General features: G+C 38.8%; 1 protein-coding gene across 1 annotated transcript in view; it reads left to right on the forward strand.

The window, feature by feature from the left end:
* The window catches only part of OPN4 (opsin 4), a 531,222-nt gene extending 511,573 nt beyond the window's left edge, over positions 1–19,649 (forward strand). Inside the window, exons 10-11 of the mRNA XM_044056590.1 lie at positions 2,567–2,635; positions 16,217–19,649. Of these exons, the coding sequence (XP_043912525.1) occupies positions 2,567–2,635; positions 16,217–16,528 (381 nt within the window). The 3' untranslated portion in view covers positions 16,529–19,649. The remainder of the gene's footprint in view (positions 1–2,566; positions 2,636–16,216) is intronic.
* Positions 19,650–20,563: the final 914 nt, after the last annotated feature.

A 20,563-nucleotide genomic window follows, 5' to 3' on the forward strand; every position in this document is an offset into this window, starting at 1 on the left:
TTTAACACTAGCAACTTTACAAACACATTTTGATTTTCAAATGCCATACAGTTCTAATACATTTGTAACATAAGCATGTGTACAAATCAGTTTGATATTCAAATGCCATACAGTTCTAATACATTTGTAACACAAGCATCTTGTATAAATCAGTTTGATATTCAAAGGACATATCACTCTTTACAGAACTCCAGCTGGCTATGCTGGCACTAAACCATATCATCACATCAGGGTATAGTCATAGGGAAATAAATAGGGGGAGCCTAATTGAAAGACCAGCACTGGTTGGGTTTTTAGTAGAATCTAGAACAGCAGTTGCTGTTAAATAAAGGATAATTAAAATATTGCATGATAACTACAAAAATCAAACAGATGAGGTTGGAAAGGATTGGGAAGAGAGACTGGATAATCAATTCATAGGTTGGTATTAGGCTATTGGCCCTAGGGCCTATACAAGGCTAGCCATAGCAATTCCCTGGATATTTCTTCCCACAATATTTACTTCTCTGGACCCCTGTCTAGCAGGGCGATTGGCATGATCCCCGGGGTGAATTTCCTGTCTCCCATCCAATCATCAAGGTTCCTTTTGAAGAGGGTCAAGGAGGTGCTCTGCTTGATATGTATGGGCAGTCTATTCCAGAGTATGGGGAGTCTCTGGGTCAGGAACCTATCCCTCCAACATGTTTTGTTCACTGTGATGACAAGGTACAAAGAAACAATGGGGGATATATGTATGACTCCCAAATGTGCAACAAAGTCTAGAAGATCTAGAATCTTTGTTTGACAGTGTTTACTTGCATATTTTTATACCCCAAGTAGACTCTAAAGATTTTTCCTCAGGTAGATAACAAATGTTGGATGTGGGATGGGGGAAATATATATATTTTGGAGTGTAATGAGTTGGCAGACTTTAAAAATTCCCCACAGGCTACTCTATCAGAAATCCTGAGTGAGCTAATTAGTATTACTAAAGAAATTATTTGTTGACCTGTAACACAGAATCAGAATTGCCTAGACATAGTAAGGCCTTGCTGAGTCTAATTATGGTGGCTACCAGAAAAGCAGTTACTAGAAAATGGAAATCAAAGTCTAAACCAACTATACTAGAAGTAATGAGTATAGTAACAGAGATAAAACAAGTGGAAATGGGATCTTTAGAAAATGGTAGGAGAAAATTACATAGAAAAAATAGGAATTGTGGGAATAATACATGCAAAATAATATTTTGGAAGAGGAATGAGGTTTGAAAGAAGGCCTGACAATGACTCAACAGATTATAAGTGATGTAAAGTGTTTGCAACTAAAAATATGTCAATATGGTTTGTTTTCATTTATATAAGTGTATGACTGCCTATGTCATAAGTGATAATTTAATAAAGATGTTTCTTGTTCAAAAATAAATAAATAAAACAAGTAAATAAGTAAGAGTGGACTTCAGTGATTAGGTTTATATTCTATGGCGGAGCTAACAGTTTCTTAAAGACGACCCTTTGATGACCACACATTTGCTTTGCCAGTTCCCTTGTAATCACCAATTACTCCTGTTTGAAACATTTATCAAGATTCTACCTCTCTATAATTTTCTGGCATCTCAAGTGCCAGCCAGCCAACCAGGTAGAAGTAATAAACCTCTCCTCTGCGTCTCTTTGAGACCATTAATATTTCTTCTAGGATTCTTGGTAGAGACCATATATGATCCAATATACCTTTGTAAGAGTAGGAAAACTTGTATTTGGCATTGTCTGATGGTCTTATTGACAAAAGTGCTTACTGTGAAGTCATTTTAGTATGTTTGGAATAAAGTGTTTTTACAGTTTGTATGTTTTTATTTTTGTTTATATTTTCAAACCGTAGCTGTAGTGCTTTTGGATTGCTGCATTTTGGACTGAGTAAAACTATGGGTGAGAACCAAATGATACAATCAGGAGTTCTGACTATAGAGCAGCATAGAAAGGATATATCACAGCCAAAGGACAAAAACAGAAAAGGTACAATGTTTTGGTGTGGCAAGGCAAAGGACCTCTGAATTAGAGTTTGCTTGTTAGTAAACAGCGAGCAGACAGGGGATGGTGAATGAATACTAGTGGTGTTTCTTCTGAGGGATGAAATGTTGATTGCTATGTTTCTTTAACATCCAAGATATTCGCCACTGGTAAACCAACAACCAATTGAGAACAGTGCTTTCAAACATTTCAATGAGGACATTTTGTCTGATTTAATTATGTATCAGTTTGAAATAAAGACCAAATGGTAAAATGTTTTTTGAAATATTTGAAGTCAATAACTTTAAGAGTTAAAGTGTAATGTTAGGACGAGGACTAGAATTTCAGTTAGATTTATGGTTTGAGGTAATGGAATACCATGTCCTGTGGGGAGGACACAGAGGTGGATATTATGCTTTTTAAAATGTGTGCTTGTAAAAATCATGCTTATACTTGGGTTCTATACCTCTTTAAAGTACTGTTTTTTTTCTGCATTATGTGTAACTCAGATATCATGATTTGAAGATTTCTTCAATGTATGACCTGAGAATAATTGCTATTAGTTTTTTTTTTTAATTCTTCAGGGTTCTTTTGAAGCAGATGAAATTTCTGTGCTAAGCAACAGATCTGGAGAATGCCACTCTTCACTCTATGTAAGTATGAAAGACATTGCATCATGATTTGTATATGTGCAGGCACAGATATGGATGAACTTTGAATGCCTGATTGTGATGTGCATCCATGAAGCATTTGCCATAGTACATGACATTGTATTCAAGATGATAAAATGTACCTCGATTGCCAATGAAAATGAACACTGCAAGGAAAAGACTCACAATTTAGTAAAAGAAAATGAAAACTAAATGTTCCATCCTTTGGCCTGCTGTGCTCTTCACAAACAAACAGAGGGATAAAAAAGAAAAAAATAACAGGACCGACATGGTAAATGTTAGAAGAATTATAATAATGTTAGAAAATGCTACTTGGCTTTGAAAGAGAAATGCATGAGAAGTTGTACTAAGGCTGTACTTAAGATGAAAGTGAAAAAAAAAGTTGCATTGTATTTACATTTTAAACAAAAGAGTAATATGTAAAAGGCATTATGTAAAAATTGTATATAACTGTATTACTACTGTGAAAATATTTTGTAATTTTGGTTATGAATGCGATCTTTGCCTTTTGACTGTGCGCACTACTACATAGTCTGCTGAGTGATGATTCTGCTAGGTTACTACATGATGCCTTATTTGGACAACAGATTAAGATTCTTTTCTTTGCCCTGAAGCATGTAACTCTGTAACCAAGAAGAATATCTTCTAAATTCAGACTAAAGCCACAGGAAATCCTGTTTTGGGGGTTATAAATAAAAGGTCTGATTGTTAATTAAAAAGGTCCTTCCAAAGTGCTTGCTGGAAGATTCTCTTGAAGTCAGAGATCAAATTATACTGCCTGTAAAGATTCTAAAACTTAAAAGCCAGAAACTATAATGGCATATTATATCCTTAGCTACTGGCAGATGTTTTCTACTTTAGATTTTAAAAATAATTTTTCTAACCATTTTGTTGTGTTTTGCTTGTTTTTTTTTCTTTTGAATGCTTTATTTTCAATTTCTGGTGCAAAGCTTTAGAAAGCATATGCTACAACTCATTTATTTTAAGTAAAGAATTTTAATATTTAACATTCAATGACTGGCTGATTTTTTATTTATTTATTTAAATATATATACATTTACCTATGAACCAAACAATGTGGTGCCCATCTATCAGAGAATGAACACAGAGAGATAATTGCTACAATTTTAATATTTAAGTCTGGCTTATTTTAAAAGCAAACTATAAAGTATGCTCTTGCTTTGTTAGTTTTAGCTAATTAGTGGCACTGTAGAGTACATTTATGCTCCCCCTGGCCTTCTTGTACTTTACCACTTCCAAACCTAGCCAGTATCAAAAGTGGAAGAATTATCCTAGTAGACTGAGCAAGATATTGTAGCATCACACAGTTTTGCCCTCCTGCGCTGGACAAGTCTTTAAAGTGGACCTCCTCTGTTGGCCTAAGTCCCTCTGTTGGCCTAAGTGTAACACTTCTGTGTTTTCAGGCTGACACACAGACATCTCTCTGATTTTGACCCAGTTAGAACAGCCATCAACAAACGACCACTGCATACTAAATGTCAGCTGTGGTTTAGAGCTTTTAGATTCCACTCCAGAAAGAGGTGTACTAAAATACTAAACCTTTTCAGCAAAATTCTTAGTATGGGCATATATTCTACTGCTGGAATGGATCATACAGATTCTTGCTTAATCTGGCTAGTGGTTCTCCTCGCACTTCTACTGGGGTAGATGTTTTTCATCACACTCAGTACTGCAGTGAATTCTGCTAACACATCAAATACATCTAATTTTAGATAATGAATCTCCAAGAAGGTCATCTAATTCTAAATAATGAATCTCCAGGAAGGTCATGTCTGTGCAGCCACAAGGAGTCACTGGTATAACAGATGCCTTCTGGTACATCAGTATCTGTAGTTTGTATTCTTCCATTTAACTGTGAAATGCATCACTTTCAGTTCAGATTACTGTAATTTGTGCTTAATTTAACACCCACAGTGTTTACCAAGGTGCTGGCCATAGTGCCAAAGCCTTGGAAACATTTGCAACTAACAGGCACTATATAAAAATGGAAAGGGACCTAATTGCAATTTACAATGCCCTTAACTATGCATGCTGATCTTAGTGACTCCCAAAAGCTCTTCATGGGTGCCCTTTTGTGTAAGCCTGGTAAATAGGAACAGAAATTCCCTTATGGAGTTTTGGGGGCAGTTAGATGGCACAGACATAAACATAACACTCTTAAATTTTAGGTCAAGGCTTGATAGAGCCTTATTGACTTCCCTGCTTGGGCTTGTGACCCCTGGACAAACTTCCCAGCTACCAGAGAACATCAACAGTGCACCATGAATGGCTTGAAGAACCCTTTGGCTCCCACATATTGTACAATCTTTTGACATTCTTTTTGGGCCCTGTGCATCTGTCAATCACCTGGCTATTTACAGCGGAGGGGAGAAAAAAACTCAAGGGTAAGCAGATACAGCATGCTAATTTACCATCATGTCACCCATTTGTTCCCTTATCAGGCAAGAGCTAATCATGGTGCAGCCATCATCTAGGCCACCATCAGGGGAATTTGATCATCCCACTGTTCCACTCTGCATGATCTCAAGGGGTGAGTGTGTAATGGAGCAGTGAAACTGCTTATCATCTGCATCCATTTGTGATTCCATCTCACAGCCTTCAGCTTTGATGTTGGATACCTCCATCCATCTCTGTACACCTTGAAAGATTGTAGGCAGAGTGTATATCTTAGAATACATTCTCCCAACTCTCTACCCTGGGAGTGGTGAGCAGTTACTGATTTCTCATTTATCTCCCTTCCTAACCAGATCATCCAATGTGTGGGTCATTAATACAATCCAAATTATCTGAGTCAAGTTTAAGGCTCTGTTTCTGTATGCCACGGAACAGATGCCTGCTATAGTTTTGGAAATAATCAGTGGTCTACCTTTTGTTCCAGCCCATCTTAACAGTGTTGGATATTTTAGGCTTGAATCTAAATTGCAGAAGTCCAGTCCTCAATTCTGGTTTTTAGGGTAGGAATAGATGGCTATGTTGATACCTTTGGCTAAATCCTATTTCCAGCTTTCATGTGTCATTAGCCTGGTTTATACCACCTTGGTGAGAATAGTGATTATATGAGCCATGGGTATTTTACTGGAGGGAGCATGTGACCCATCCTTACAATTTTTGAGTATCCTTCTATAAAACAATAAAAGTTTACTAGACTTTCAGGTGAAATTTACACTCATATTTATTTTCCATGACATCTTAGACAGAGGGTACAATGCTTGCTTCTCCAGTTCATTTTTTTTTTTTATTTTTGGGGGAGTAGAACACACAGATGCCCTTCCTATGAACACATGAGATTTTGCAGATTGGTTTAGTTTTCTAGTTTTCCCCACAATCCAGAGGCATAATGTAAGTGAGCTAAAAATCTTCCAAACTGCCTGGGTCTGCATGCCATGTGAGAGTTAAAATGTGTGTGTGTGTGTGTGTGTGTGTGTGTGTGTGTGTGTGTGTGTGTGTGTGTGTGTGTGTGTGTGTGTGTGTGTGTGTGTGTGTGTGTGTGTGTGTGTGTGTTCCATCTCCCTTGAAATGCATAAAAATACATTTTAAGCAGATAAACAATTAGCATTGTAACCAAAATATAATGAACTGATCTTTGTTACATTACACTGATGATACATTTTAGACATAGATGTTATTCAGTTACTTGTCATGTTTGTTAAAAATACTATTAATAACTATTTGATTTCTCTGTGTTCTTTTCTGTGTTTTAAAGAATTGTTTATTTTATTAAATGTTATGCTGATGGAAGTATACTGCATACTAATGTCTGATTTGCAGCAAACTAAGAATTAAGAGAAAAATGACTTTTTTTTCCCTCACAGCGGTAGACACAAAATGTATTTTTAAGTATAATGGCACCTATTGTCTATTTTTAGAGTGCAGAGTGTGATAATTATGCTCCTATTTTAGAAAAAGGCAACTTTGTTAAGCATCTTTTTGACATATAAAAGATGTTAAAGTCTTGTTAAGCACATTTGGTACTATGAAGTACTAGCTACTAAGGGGTTGGGAGGGTGGCCTAATGGTTAAGGTGTTTCCCTTACAAACGCAAGGTGCAGGGTTTAGGTCTCACAAGGGATAATTGGCTAGGCTTAAAATGGCTCGCAAGGGCAGTTAGCTTCGTACTAATCTATGAGCCTATGAACTAGCCTTGCACTAGAGTATATCAGTGGCCACCAGAGAACTGCATAGAAAGCATTTCCAGAGCTATAAAAGCTGTTACACCATTTAAGATGACACATATTCCAAAAAAATCTGGCAGAGTGAAGTGCCAAACAACTTTTAAAGTCATCCGGTTATCACAGGAACACTTTATCTTTGCTGTCTCTGTAGTAGCAATGCCAAGTATTTTTCCAGCTTTCAAAGCTCCAAAATACTTCACTTTCCTACACTTTTTTGGAACTGCTAGAACATGGAGAAGATGAAGCTCCATGCATTACAAAGTTATCAGGCCTCTCCAAACATAATTCACTTCTTACACATTATTGACATGGGTGGTAAGATATATTACTCATTCATATTTGCTTTGCTCCACTGTCAAGGTGACTTTCTTCACCTCCATGTCTCAAACAAAGACCCACTCATAGTCCTCTGTATATTATATATACAAACTATGCAACATGTATGCTTCTCAAGTTTCCAGCAGAGGAGTATTCTTTCATGCTCAGTTGGACTGACTACTCAGCCACATAATAAACTAACACAAATGGAGGAAAGTCTTGACTGTGCACTTTTCACAGTCTAACAATGATATCCAGAAGCATGGCACTCACTCTACAGGACTAGGACAAACACATAAAATCAAATAAAAGGTCACATTTGATTCAAAGAATAGGAACAGGATTGCAGAAGAGATGTGTTACTACACATAAGATGGGCAGGCATAGTCTGGGTCACATGCAGATAAACAAAGAATGTATAACAATGGCTATGCAGTTCAGATATAGGCACACCACCACTATCCCTGAATAGAGTTGTAATGCAGTAAATGAACTTTGCTGACAGAAGCTGCCCCACTGCCACTTGCCTTAGAGCATAGCAGTCATTACACAAAAACAAAATAAAGGGCAGAAAAGCTCCTCTAGCTTAACAGTGAACTATGGGGGAGATACTGTGCACCTGTCAATCAATTTGTGGTGCTTTCTGTGTTATTCCTGGAATGGCAAAGAGTAGGACACCTGAGAGTATACAAGAAATGGAAGGTGGCAGCAGCAGCAGCTAGTGAGTACATAAAGGTTTATTTAAATTCTGGCAGGCAATCAGATGTGGGCAGTGGATGGATTTGATAGATCACCAAAGTACCTGACAACTGTCTCTCAAAATGCGGAATATCCTTCAGCTTGTCTTATTTTTTTTACAAAATTTGTCATTTTCTGATAAATTGTTGAGGGTTGCAGTTACTAAATAATGACATACATTTGAGTTGCAGACTTCATATCCTTCAGAAAATGGATGCTACACAAACAAGCTAGTCTATCAATTCCACAAGTATATGAGAAATTTCTAAATTCTGTCCCTGATTTTGGGCCCTTTTTCCAAAATATTTTTGGCTTTGCCTCTGATTCTTGCAATAAAAAGTTGTGAGGACAATTCACTCATTGATTTTATTTTTATAGAGTTGGACATTTGAGATGAAAACAAATTAGCTATACTTGCTGAGGCTGTCTGCAGAGGGAAATGACTAACTGCTGTTGCTTGTTCATTATTCTGGCTTTGCATGATTAATGTGATTTGTGTGAGGCAACTTGGAATACTTAAAAATGTGATACATGTGTGTGAATCAGAGCTGAAATACATTACACGTCCATCATTTTTATCACAGTCAGGCATCTGAATTGAACACAGAAGTAGCTGTAATTGTTGGATGGGGTGGGAGCTTTCTGTGGATGGCACTGACTCTCTTGTACTTGCTCAGTTTAAACAGTCACTAATCCGGCTTTGCAGTTAAAATGGCTTAAATTTATAGGAAGAGAAGCCACCTGTGGGTACAAGTGACCTACCTTTGCTGTTGTTTGATCACTGTTAATCAGCAGTCATTGAAATGCTGTGGCAGAAGTACTATTAAACAAATATATTGTATTTGCTGAAGTCAGTGTACAGCTAGTATTGCTATGGGAATTATTGTGTGTATCTGTGTTTGGGGTGGAGTTACCAATCATTTAAGAGTAACATGTTTGGCAATTTCTTTCACTTTCCATAGCAAGCATCAGCACTGGAAGTGATAATTGGCAGTCTTTATTGGAAAGTAGCTGGCTACTGGCACATTGCACATTGCCACAGAGGTGATGACAGTTGATGTGACATCCAAACCTCATTTAAAAAATGAGAGAAAGGAGGTTGATATATATGGTTTATACTGAAACACTGAAATTCACTCGACTGACATTTCATTATAGCGAGCTGAAATACTGAATGGTTCAAACCATCAAAAAAACCCCAAAGAAACAGTGTTTTTGCAGGAGCCCCCCCACACACACACACACCCGCTACTACTTACATATTATTAACTTTGAGATCGGACAACAGTGGGGAATACAGAAAAGTTCATTATCCCAGTGTGACCCCACTGTTAACGAACTTGCACCAAATACCATAAAGTCCCCCTGCACTCAACCTCCCCCCCAACAAGTGCAAATACACACACGCACATTCACATAAATGCATATACTCACACATGTTCAAGCACACATACACATTGTATATTATTGCCTAAAGCATTTGTCAAATCTAATCCAGTTCACATGCCATGCTTCAACACAGAGACCATCATTAATTAACTCAAGCTGGGGTCATAAATGTATGTCATAGGCTGTTCACTCAAGCTACAACAGGATCATGTAAACAGGATTAAATCTGATGAAGCTCTTTTAAAGGTGAAAGTGCTCATCTATTTATTTAGTTGTATTTCAATAAAGACAATTTGATTTCTAAACAAGTTATAATTACTTGATTACTCTGAAGTATCACCTGAGCTTGGCTACAGTGTTCGTTCTTTTTTCTTGATTTTTTAGGATTCTCAGCCAGAAGCTTTGTTGCTCACATGCACCAGTTTTCACTGTGGTCTACTGCTTTTCCTTATGGGTGGGAGACATCTTACCCCCTAAGGCTGAAAAACTATTGTGCCACTATATACACACACACACACACACATATATATATATATATATATATATATATATATATATATAGAGAGAGAGAGAGAGAGACATAGATACAACACACACACACACACACACACACACACACACACACACACACACACACACACACACATATATATATATATATATATATATATATTATATATATATATATATATATATATATATATATATATTATATATAAATATAAGCTATATTAGACACACACACACACACACACACACACACACACACACACACACACACACACACACACACACATTTACAGTATATGCTGTCGAAATGTACGAGCACTGAAACACAGGTAATCGATAAGGGCATTTTGAAAAAGTATTAAGTGAAAGACATCTAATCAAAAAGAAAAACTGCTTCTTTCTGCACCTGCTTAGTCTAAACCTTACTAATAAATTCAAACATACATTATCTGAATGTTTGTAGTGTAACAAAAATGTTTTTTTACTAAGATAATGTACAGGGTTGGGGTAAGAAGCAGGGGAAGGGAAAGGGTTACAGAGTTAACACAAATAAGTAAAAATGGGCAGAGGTCTTCATCCACTCCATCTTACTAATTGTGCACTAACCCTAACCCCAACTTTACACCTTTATCTTCAAAAATACTTTCCGCAACACTACCACTACACAGATACATATCACAAATGCACAACACAACCCTTTCTCTAACACTAATTCACAGACACTCGCTCACATACTGCCAACCGTCATCAGAATGTTTAGGTGTTAAAAACAAGACCCACAATTGTACTCACACGCACTTGATCTTCCTCCTTTCAATGTGTCCATCGCTTAAACACAGCGCTTTTGTTGAATGTTTTGAAGACTTCACTCTGTCACTGAACTTGTGATTCAATAGAGTGCTGTGAACTTATACAGGGGTTGTTATCTTTAGGGAGTGGAGATAAGGAGGAATGCTCAAATATACAAATGACAGCAACAGGATGAAATGAAATACTTTGTTCTTTCAGTTTTGTCCCAGTCTGACATCACACTGCTACACAGAAGGTGGCTGTCGTTTGGGGTGGGATGAGGAGGCATGCTGTGTATATGTTTAATAGCAGCCATTTGAAATATATGACTGTGGTATTTGTGCATTATACAAAAGGTGACTATCTTTTTTGAGCAGTAGAGATAAGGAGTCAGGCTCAGGCACTATTTTCTGATATAATTTAAATAACCTCCCAAGCATTTGTCTTCTCAATTTATCACCAACTAATGTTTTTTTAAAGTATTACATCAAAAAGTTGGAAAATACTCCTAAAATGCACCTCATGGAATCCATGATTCCTTGGCTTCCAGGGACCTATTGGCCTCTCCAGATATTCTGATGTACTTGCACCCCACCATCTCAGCTCTTAAAGCAAAGAGAAAAAAACATTGTTGGATATTACTATAGGAAGCCTGATTGCCCCACCCCTACCTCTAGTATAGAACAAAAAAAAAAAGAACAATAGTCTTTGAATATTGTAGTAATAAGCAGATTTGTTCCAGCTTAATCTGATTATTTATTCTACAGTTATTACAGTGCACTGTTGGCCAGTTACCATGTGTTGAAAGGATGCAGGAAAAAGTAAAGCTGAACAGTAAAACTGAATTTATTTCTTTAGTCATGATTTTTGTTCAGGCCATCATTGGATAAAAAGGTTGTTTTATAGGTTCATAGGTAGGCACTAGGCTACTGGCCCTAGGGCCTATATAAGCCTAGCCAAAAAGGTACCCTGGCTTTCGCTACCCAATAATTTTTTTTCCTGTGCCCCTGTCAAGTAGAGCCACAGAGGTGATCCCCAGGGTGAATTTCGTATTTCCCATCCAATCATCAAGATCTTTCTTACAGAGTGCTAATGAGGAGCTTTGTTTGATATAGATAGGTAGTTTGTTCCAGAGTATGGGAAGTCTCTGGGACAGGAATCTATCCCTCCAGCATGTTCTGTTTATTGTGGTGACAAGGTTTAGGTCCCTAGAGTGTGTAGCTCAGAGGGATTGGGATTTCTTTAAGTGGAGCATGTCCAACAGCTATGGGTTTGACATAGCTTTGTATGTTAGGCAGAGATCGCCTCTGAGTAGGCGATATGCAACGGAGTAAAGCTGGAGTTTTTTTAGACGGTCTGCATAGGGCATCTGTTTGAGGCCAGTAATCCTCTTTGTGAGGTATTTCTGTGGCCTTTCCAATTGTTGTAGATCTCTTGTGAGGTACATACCAAAAGGGGCGTTGTACTCTATAATGGGTCTAATGAGTGATGAGTAGAGGGAAACAATGACCTCTTTTTTCCTGGATGAGAAACCTTTTGTGATGAGGTGTGCCACGTAGAAGGATTTCCTGACTACTGTGGCAATGTGATTATCAAAGGAGAGACTATTGTCCACCTGTGTCCCAAGGTCTCATCATACTTTCAGTGTTAAGTAGACTACCACCTATGTGGTAGCTCATGGGTACAGAGTTTTACCAAAGGGGATGACAATGCTTGAGGACATGGCTTTGACACCAGGCATCTGTCTCAGTGAGGCCCTTTTGTAGAATGCCCACATCATTAGGAGTTTCGATTATGGCTCCTAGTTTGCAGCCATCTGCGAACTTCATTAGCCAAAGACCTTCTGTGTTAGCTTGTATTTCAGAAAAGTAGATACCAAACAGGAGAGGAACCAGGACTAAACCCTGTGGTACTCCACTTGTCACTGGTCTGAAGTCGGATTTGGAGTCTGCTACTTTCACAGTGTGGGTTCTGTCATGAGCCAGTTGGCAACCCATCTTGTGACATAGGGATTTATACCTAGTTTAGTGAGTTTATCTATAATTCTAGAGTGGGGGATGGTGTCAAAAGCCCTGGTGAGATCTAGATAGGCTGTGTGAACTACCTTACCCTCATCTATGACTTTGGTAACTGCGTCAAAGAAGTCTATCAGGTTTAGGAGACATGATCTGCCTTTTACAAACCCAAACTGGGTGGGGTCCAGAGTTTATCGTTTACCAATGTCTTTGTTGATAAGTTCCATGGTGATATGTTCCATGGCCTTGCAGACCAAGCTGATTAGGCTAATGGGGTGGTAGTTCCCTGGGTCCGTGGTGGCTCCCCTTTTGTGGAGTGGGATAACCATTGCTGTGCACCATTCAGTGGGTACAAAGCCTGAGGTGAGGCTATGATTGAACCTGGTACTTAGGTGGGGGGGCCAGTTCATTCTATAGTTCGTGTACAACGCAGCCCGGGATGCTGTCAGGTCCCATGGATGCGGTGTTCTTTGCTTTGGAGAGTGTGTTTTTTACCTGTGCAGCCATGATTACAGGAACTTTGCATTCTTCCAGTATAGAGATGGGCCCTTTAGGGGGTGAGAGAGGGGTAAAGTTAGCACTGAACCTGTCTGCCAGGATGTTGGCAATATCAGTTGGTTCTGTATATTTAGTGCCATTGTGCTTTAACTCAGAGCAGATCTGAGTGCTGCCATTGAGATTCTTGACATAGCTATATAATGCTTTGTGGTTGTCTTTAGAACCAGTGGCAATTTTGTTTTCGTAACTAGCTTTGGAGGATTTTATGAGGGATCTCAGCTTCTTACTGAAGCTGACCAAGGAGTTCCTCCAATCATGGGATTTTACTCTTTTTTGCAACAGTTTCTTTCTTCTGTTGTAGAGTTTGTTTATGGCAGGGGACCACCAGATTGGCTTCCTTTTTTTGGAGGATAGCATCTTGGTTCTGTTAGGGATAGCAAGATCCATGCACTCGTGTAAGTGCTTATAAAGTGCATTTGTGTAGGATTCAGCAGTCGTACCTCCATTGTCCATCTGCATGGGTGTTGTGAAGTTTGCCACTTCTGTCTTAAGAAGCATGAAGTTGGCTTTGGAGAAATTTTTTACAGTGGTTCCCTAATGGGGAGTGGGGGTAGGATGTGAATGTCTAGGCTGATTAGCTTGTGGTCGGATCTGACCAACAAGAAATTGACCTCTGGTGTGGAACACAGGTCACCCATGTTGGTAATGACCAGGTCTAGGATATTGCTGCCCCTGGTGGGGGTGTGAATAAGTTGATCCAATGCGTTGGAATTTATGAATTCCAGAAAACATTGAGCAAAAGAGTTGGTACATGAGTAGTTTTCCCAGTTAATGGTGGGGTAGTTGAAATCGCCCATTATGAGGGTGTTGGGTTGTACCCTAATATTTTCCAGTGTATCAAGAAATGAGGAGTGGGAGTCCTGAGAGATGGTGGGGGATCTGTAGCAAGTTGCATTGTATTGTCTTGCCCAGAGTTAGTTGCACTTGGATAATCTCAGATGCATTATGCTGAGCAACTAGCCTGGAGGTGTGAATATCCTTATTGAATAAGGACGCTCCTCCGCCTTTAGTGTTTTGGTCCAGGTTAGGTGGCCGAAAGGTGTGGTATGAATTATAGCCTGGTAATGCAGGGGTAGTCTCTCGATCCTTGAACCAGGTCTCTGTCACTGCACAGATGTCGATGTTCTCAATTTTAAGGAGTGCGTCAAGTGAATGCAATTTGAGGTTTAGACTTCTAGTATTAAGTAGCATTACTCTCAGATTTTGCTTGCTTGTACCTGTTACAGTGGTGAATTTGTCATTTGAACCTTGCCTAAAAAAGGCACTATATGGGTGGCAAGAGCCTTAGCTAGTATCCGGAATCCCAAGGGCGACAGGTGCAGGCCATCTCTGGTAAGGCATTGTGGTCTGTTGATCATGTCATCCCAGGCAGACAGATACTTGGTCCCCTTAGAATGGCACCATAAGCTTAGCCAATTGTTGGTCAATCATTTTGTCCTTGTACTGTGGTATCATTCTGGGTGATGGCAGGATGCTACTCAGGGCGAGAGTCATACCTGCCTGGGCTACAAGATCAGACAGCTCCTCCATGTTTCTTATCATGTAGTCCAGGGAGGTACATCTCAGGTCATTCACACCAACATGGACAATGACAGAATCATATTTGTACTTGTTGTGGAGTGACTTGAGTGCGTGCGTTATGTGGCAGATCCTGGCACCCGACAGGCAGCTGACAGTAAATTTCTCCTTGTTTAGCCTGGTGAGTGGGACATCAGTGTGCCTGACTATAGAGTCACCTATGACTTGAGTGTTGAGTATGTTGTTATGCCTTATGGGCTGTGGTTGAGTGGCACACTGAGACTGTGGGCTATGTGCCATTTGGGTTGTGTTGGGGTTGGAGGTTGCTTGCGTTTCTGCTTTGGAGATCTCTGTTGCTTGAGCAGATTTTTATTGAGAGCCTCCTCGAATGTAGGTGTGTGTTTTGTGTTTCTATGTGTCTTGTTTTGCTGGCGTAAGTTTTGAGGGACTATGTGATGAGTGTGGTGTGGTGCAAGTGTTTACCTTCTCCTCTTGACTGTCTAGTCCAGTCTTGGGTGAAGAGAGCTTTGCTTCCAGTTTGGCTATATAAGTGCATCTCTCACAGGTTGTAGTGCTGGGTGGTAGGAGGAGAGAGTTGTCTGTGTACATGAGGCAATTGCTGCATTGCCCCAAGATGCCCAGATTCATCAGGTAGACAGGGGAAAACACCGGGAGCTGACCCTTAGACATGCCTGGATAGGTGCTTATTTATCAAGTACTAAAAACAACTTTCCTCACTTGCCTAGAGGAACACAGAGTAATGTAGTAATTTGTAGCCTATTTAGTGCTTACAACAACTTCAGAACAAGTGCTTAGCTCATAGAAACAGATTTGAGTGCTAAAACTAAAAAACTGGCTAGTTCTAAGGGGAAATTTAAAGAGCAGACTTTATGGCACTGGGAATAGTTTAACCCTATTTAAGCGGTGATGCATAAAGTGTATTTTTTTTTATATAACAGTAGCAAATGAGCAAACTGATTTAAACAAATTAACCAATTAACCAATAAAAAGCTAAAAACTGAGCCCTGCAGGGGATGGGGTTAGGCCATTCAGATGTCCTCACGGCCTGGATGCTAGTGAGGATATAAATAACCATTCATGGCTGCTTGAATGGCAGCCCCCCTGGACAACACTTGCCTCCCCACCATGAAAGAATGACTGGGAACTAGTTCAGCTGTGGGATGGTTGATTATTGTCAGGCAGAGGGGCACAAAGTGTAGAGAAAAAACAAATGCGACAGTTAAATTTCACATTTGACTGATGTATTTGAAATGCTTTATGATGTGTTAAAATGATAATGCAGTTCTATTTTCACTGATTTGAGACTGCAGTTTTTATTACTGGAATAGGATGGACTTTTGATTTCAGTCATTCCATTTTCTCCATATCTTCTTGACCATGGAGTTAGTATAGTTAAGTAAGAAGCTATATGTTATCATCTAATAAGTTATTTTTATTAGTTCCATTAGAGTTGTGAATTTATACTATCTAGATTTATACTAACAGATCTCTGTTTAACTTCACGTGCTTTGCAGGGAAGCGGAAGTGGAAGCAGGAAGGCTGCTAGCCAGCATAAAAGGGAACCGCTCCCCCATGCCTTGGCAGCTCGAATACCAAGCATTGTGATAACATACAGTAACAAACAGCAGAGCAGAGAGCCTTCCAAACATACTGTGAATTCCAAGAATGATGATCCCCATCAAGAAAAGCAGGGACAATCAGATGATCCAAGCAGAAGCAGTACAGTTACTTCAGCTGCTGTAGAGACAGTATCACAGACCGTCCATGAAGATGTCAGCAATCACATGTCACCAACAAAAAATCAAGTTCCCAGCCACACAATTTGATATTTTAAGACTGAAACATTCCAATCATATTAAATGTTTTGTGTTTACAAAGAGCACACTTTCTGTTCCTGAGTGCATACACACTGTAACTTTGTTTAAGTTGATTCATTTGCAAATACTGCAACTGTTCTGTAAATGAGACAGTATTTCAAATTTAGCTATCAGTCCTTCTTTACAAGAGTAAATCTGTTGTAGTTTACAGACTGTGGAAAATTACTGTGTTGTGATCTTTATGTGAGGATTTTATATTTAACAAGTTTACTTTAGTACTTTTTAGTTTAGTACTTTTATTTACTTTTTTTTTTTAATTTGTTAACTAGGGGAATGCATCAGTCTAAGAAAGGCCTGTCTCATTCATAGTATGCATAGAAAGCACAAAGTCAAAAAATAAATATTAAGCTATAAGGGATAAAAACGTCATGCCATGGGCATGTATGACTAGGCTTCTAAACATCCTCACAGATCAATAACTTAATAAGTACCTATGAATCTATAAGTACAGAATACATTCTTATATTGCTATAGTAATGTTACATTAAATAAAGCCTAGCTATAAAAAATTACTTTTACTAACTACGGGATCCTGCAGTTAGCAAATTATCATTATTTAGTTTCTGCCAGTTTGCTTTACCATATTTCTAACAGTTAAACACGCATGAAATGTACTTCATGGCTCAGATTTTATTAATACAAATTCACTAGATCAAAGTGCCCAAGTTGTCACCACAGCAAGAAATATACGTGATAGTGAATTTATGAATGCTGCCTTTTCCTGGATACCTACTACTGATTTCCCCTCTTTGATCATATCTCACCACTAGACTGTCACCTTTTAACTAAAAACTAGTATCAAAATGCCCACAAATTCAACTACATTCAGGGATTACTCCAAAGTTAAACTCATACCCCTCACCCGACGGCCTTAAACATTTCAAATGTGGAACTCATAGACAAAAAAAAATAAGATCAGGAGAAAAGGTCCACATAAGAAAATGTTGACCATTAGTCAGTAGGAGTATAAACTGTTTTTGTTGGGCTGTTAAAGGTAACATAAGGAAGAGTAAAGCTGAGTATGAAATGAAGGTAAATAACTCAGAAGGATAATCACAAGGAGTTTTTCAAGTATATTAAGAGTAATAAAACTAATACTCAATACTGCACCATGCTCAAAGTCAACAGCAATGCCCATTCTGATTCAGAAACCATAGCAAACCTCCTAGGTGATAAATTTAGCTGTCATTGCTGTCTCCTTCCCACCCTAGTATCCTCTTTCCAAAATCTGATAATACTGTTCTTTCCATTGTCATTATGGCCCCGATCTGGAAAACTATTACCAAAACTGAAAAAAAAAGCCCCATTGGGCCTGGTTAATATACCTGGGTGCCATGCTGCTAGCCAAAGCCCCATTGGGCCTGGTTAATATACCTGGGTGCCATGCTGCTAGCCAAAGCCCCATTGGGCCTAGTTAATATACCTGGGTGCCATGCTGCTTGCCAAAGCCCCATTGGGCCTGGTTAATATACCTGGGTGCCATGCTGCTAGCCAAAGCCCCATTAGACCTGATTAATATACCTGGGTGCCATGCTGCTAGCCAAAGCCCCATTGGGCCTGGTTAATATACCTGGGTGCCATGCTGCTAGCCAAAGCCCCATTGGGCCTGGTTAATATACCTGGGTACCATGCTGCTAGCCAAAGCCCCATTGGGCCTGGTTAATATACCTGGGTGCCATGCTGCTAGCCAAAGTATATTCTAATTCCCACTTCAAGCCTCTTAATCTCATCTTATTCTCAGGATATATGCTTGAGCACTGGAAGGCAAATGTTGTAGTGTCTCTATATAAAAGCAGTGTTGTAAATTACCCTGATAATTACCATCCCATTAACCTCCCTTGTATTATCTAGAACATCATGGGCAGGACCTTAGTCATAACTTCAAAACAGGTCACTTAAAACACTTGACCCTAGTTAATGCAGCTTTGCTAAGGACAGGTCTTGCATGCTTAATTTGGTTGACTTTTTTTTTGAGTGTGACTGAAGCCACATTCAATATGACTCCCCATACAAGCATTGTAGATAAACTTATCAGATTCAGTATTAATGCATATATTACTCAATAGATGACTAACTGTCTTTCTGATAGAACATAATGGTTGTGAACTAGTGGTTACCTTCTTATCTAATACCTTAGACAGTACTTGAGTACCCCAGAGCTCTATGTGGAGTCCCCTTCCCTTTGACATCTACTTCTTTCATGTGAGGATGACTCTCCAACGTTTATGGTTGACCAAGTTTGAGAATGACTGCAACAGACTCCAATGTTCATCAAGAAAGGCTAGATAAAGTCAGCACCTGTTGTTATAACCATTGCCTTAAACTTAACACAAAAATGTGTAGTGAAATCACATTTGAAAATGTCTTTCCCAATATTTATCACACAAAATTGAACCGCACTTAGGTTGAATACAGTTATTAGAAATCTAGGTATTTTCTCAGCAATTAACTATCCTTTGATTATCATGTATTAGTTACAGTAAGAAAGGAGTTTTTATTGCCCGGATAATTATCAAGGTCCACAGAGGTCTTAGCCCATGTACTGGCAGTTAGCACAGAGGACTACGGCTATGAGCTTCTTCCTGTAGTACATTGAATCTCTCAGACCTCACTTGCCTACCATGTGACCTCGAGTGAATCACTTAACCAGACAGTGAGCTAAGGCAATTGGGAATTTGGGCTAGGCTCCTAAATGGCTTCCTGAACTGCATGCCTAGTAGTTACCTGTGAACTTACATATATTCCTTCCTTATTAGAATTATCACTAAATATAATCTTCAGGTTGATACATATCTCACCAAATATGTATCTCAGCTTAAAGGGACTCAGCTTTTCCTAGCTAACAGAGTCAAGGATCTAGGCTCTTAGTTATCTAGATACTTAAAAATAAAGTCTTTCACTTTTTTTCTGTCTTGTACTTACCCTTATGTGGATATCTCTGTCTTGACTTTTGAGTCATGAAAGATATAGTTTTGCAAGATATTCTTCAGCTGAGAAACACTAGTATTGTTAGGAACACTCATGGCAAAAATCTCAACTTACATTACAAACTTTACTCAGAAGATTCCCTACTTGTGGAACAAGCTTCACTTGCATGTTAAATGATGTAACATTTTTGCCTTCTTTAAGTTATGTTTTGTGGACTGAATGAATGGGTTGACATAAATTTACCCCTGAGAGTAGTATAGCCCTTATCAACAAGGGAGGTAACTATACTGGCTATACCTTTTACAGTGCTTGAGCAAGTTATTAATTGTTATTCAGACCACTTGCCTAGTACTATCATATGAAACTATAAACAATGAAGGACAATCATGCGCAGCAATAAATGCTAAAACTGTAACAGAAAACATGGCCATGAAAGATTAGTGGGGCTAAGTGCTGAAAAAGTACTCATTTCCTCACCCAGGAGCAAGTTCTGCAGCCGATAAAAAAAAAAACATTCTTCCAAAGCTTGACTAAACTCATCTATTACCAACTTTCAGTTTTCTTCCCATTGGGTACAGATTGTTAATTACACTGATTAAGATCAGCTTTAGATCTTTTTCCCTTTATGGTATAAACACAACTAACTCACTGTCGTTAATTTAAAATGACTTCTTGTATGCGATTTGTTTAACGACTACGTGGATCAGTGCCTTACCTAGTTAACACATTTTAGGAAGAGTGACAAAATCAAGTTAATAGTTCACACATCTGTCTATGTTCACATCCTTACCAAAGTTCACAAGCCCTGGCTAGTGAAAGAAAGGATGACTCTGCAGATATAAGCTGCAGAAATTATGTTAGTTTACAGGGTAGCTAAATTCACTCTGCATATGAGACTGGGAGCTTGACAATTTGGAAGGATCTCATATGATAGCCACTGTTTCACTAGGTTAAAAGAGTCCGTTGATGTAGTTTGGGCAGTTAAGATGGCACTCAGATGCAGTCCATAGCACGGCCTGCTGGGAGAAAGCCTTGGGTAAATTCAGAACTTTGTGG

Source organism: Protopterus annectens, chromosome 14.part0 (assembly GCF_019279795.1).
Source record: "Protopterus annectens isolate FY-2018-M chromosome 14.part0, PAN1.0, whole genome shotgun sequence".
Taxonomy (NCBI): Eukaryota; Metazoa; Chordata; order Ceratodontiformes; family Protopteridae; genus Protopterus; species Protopterus annectens.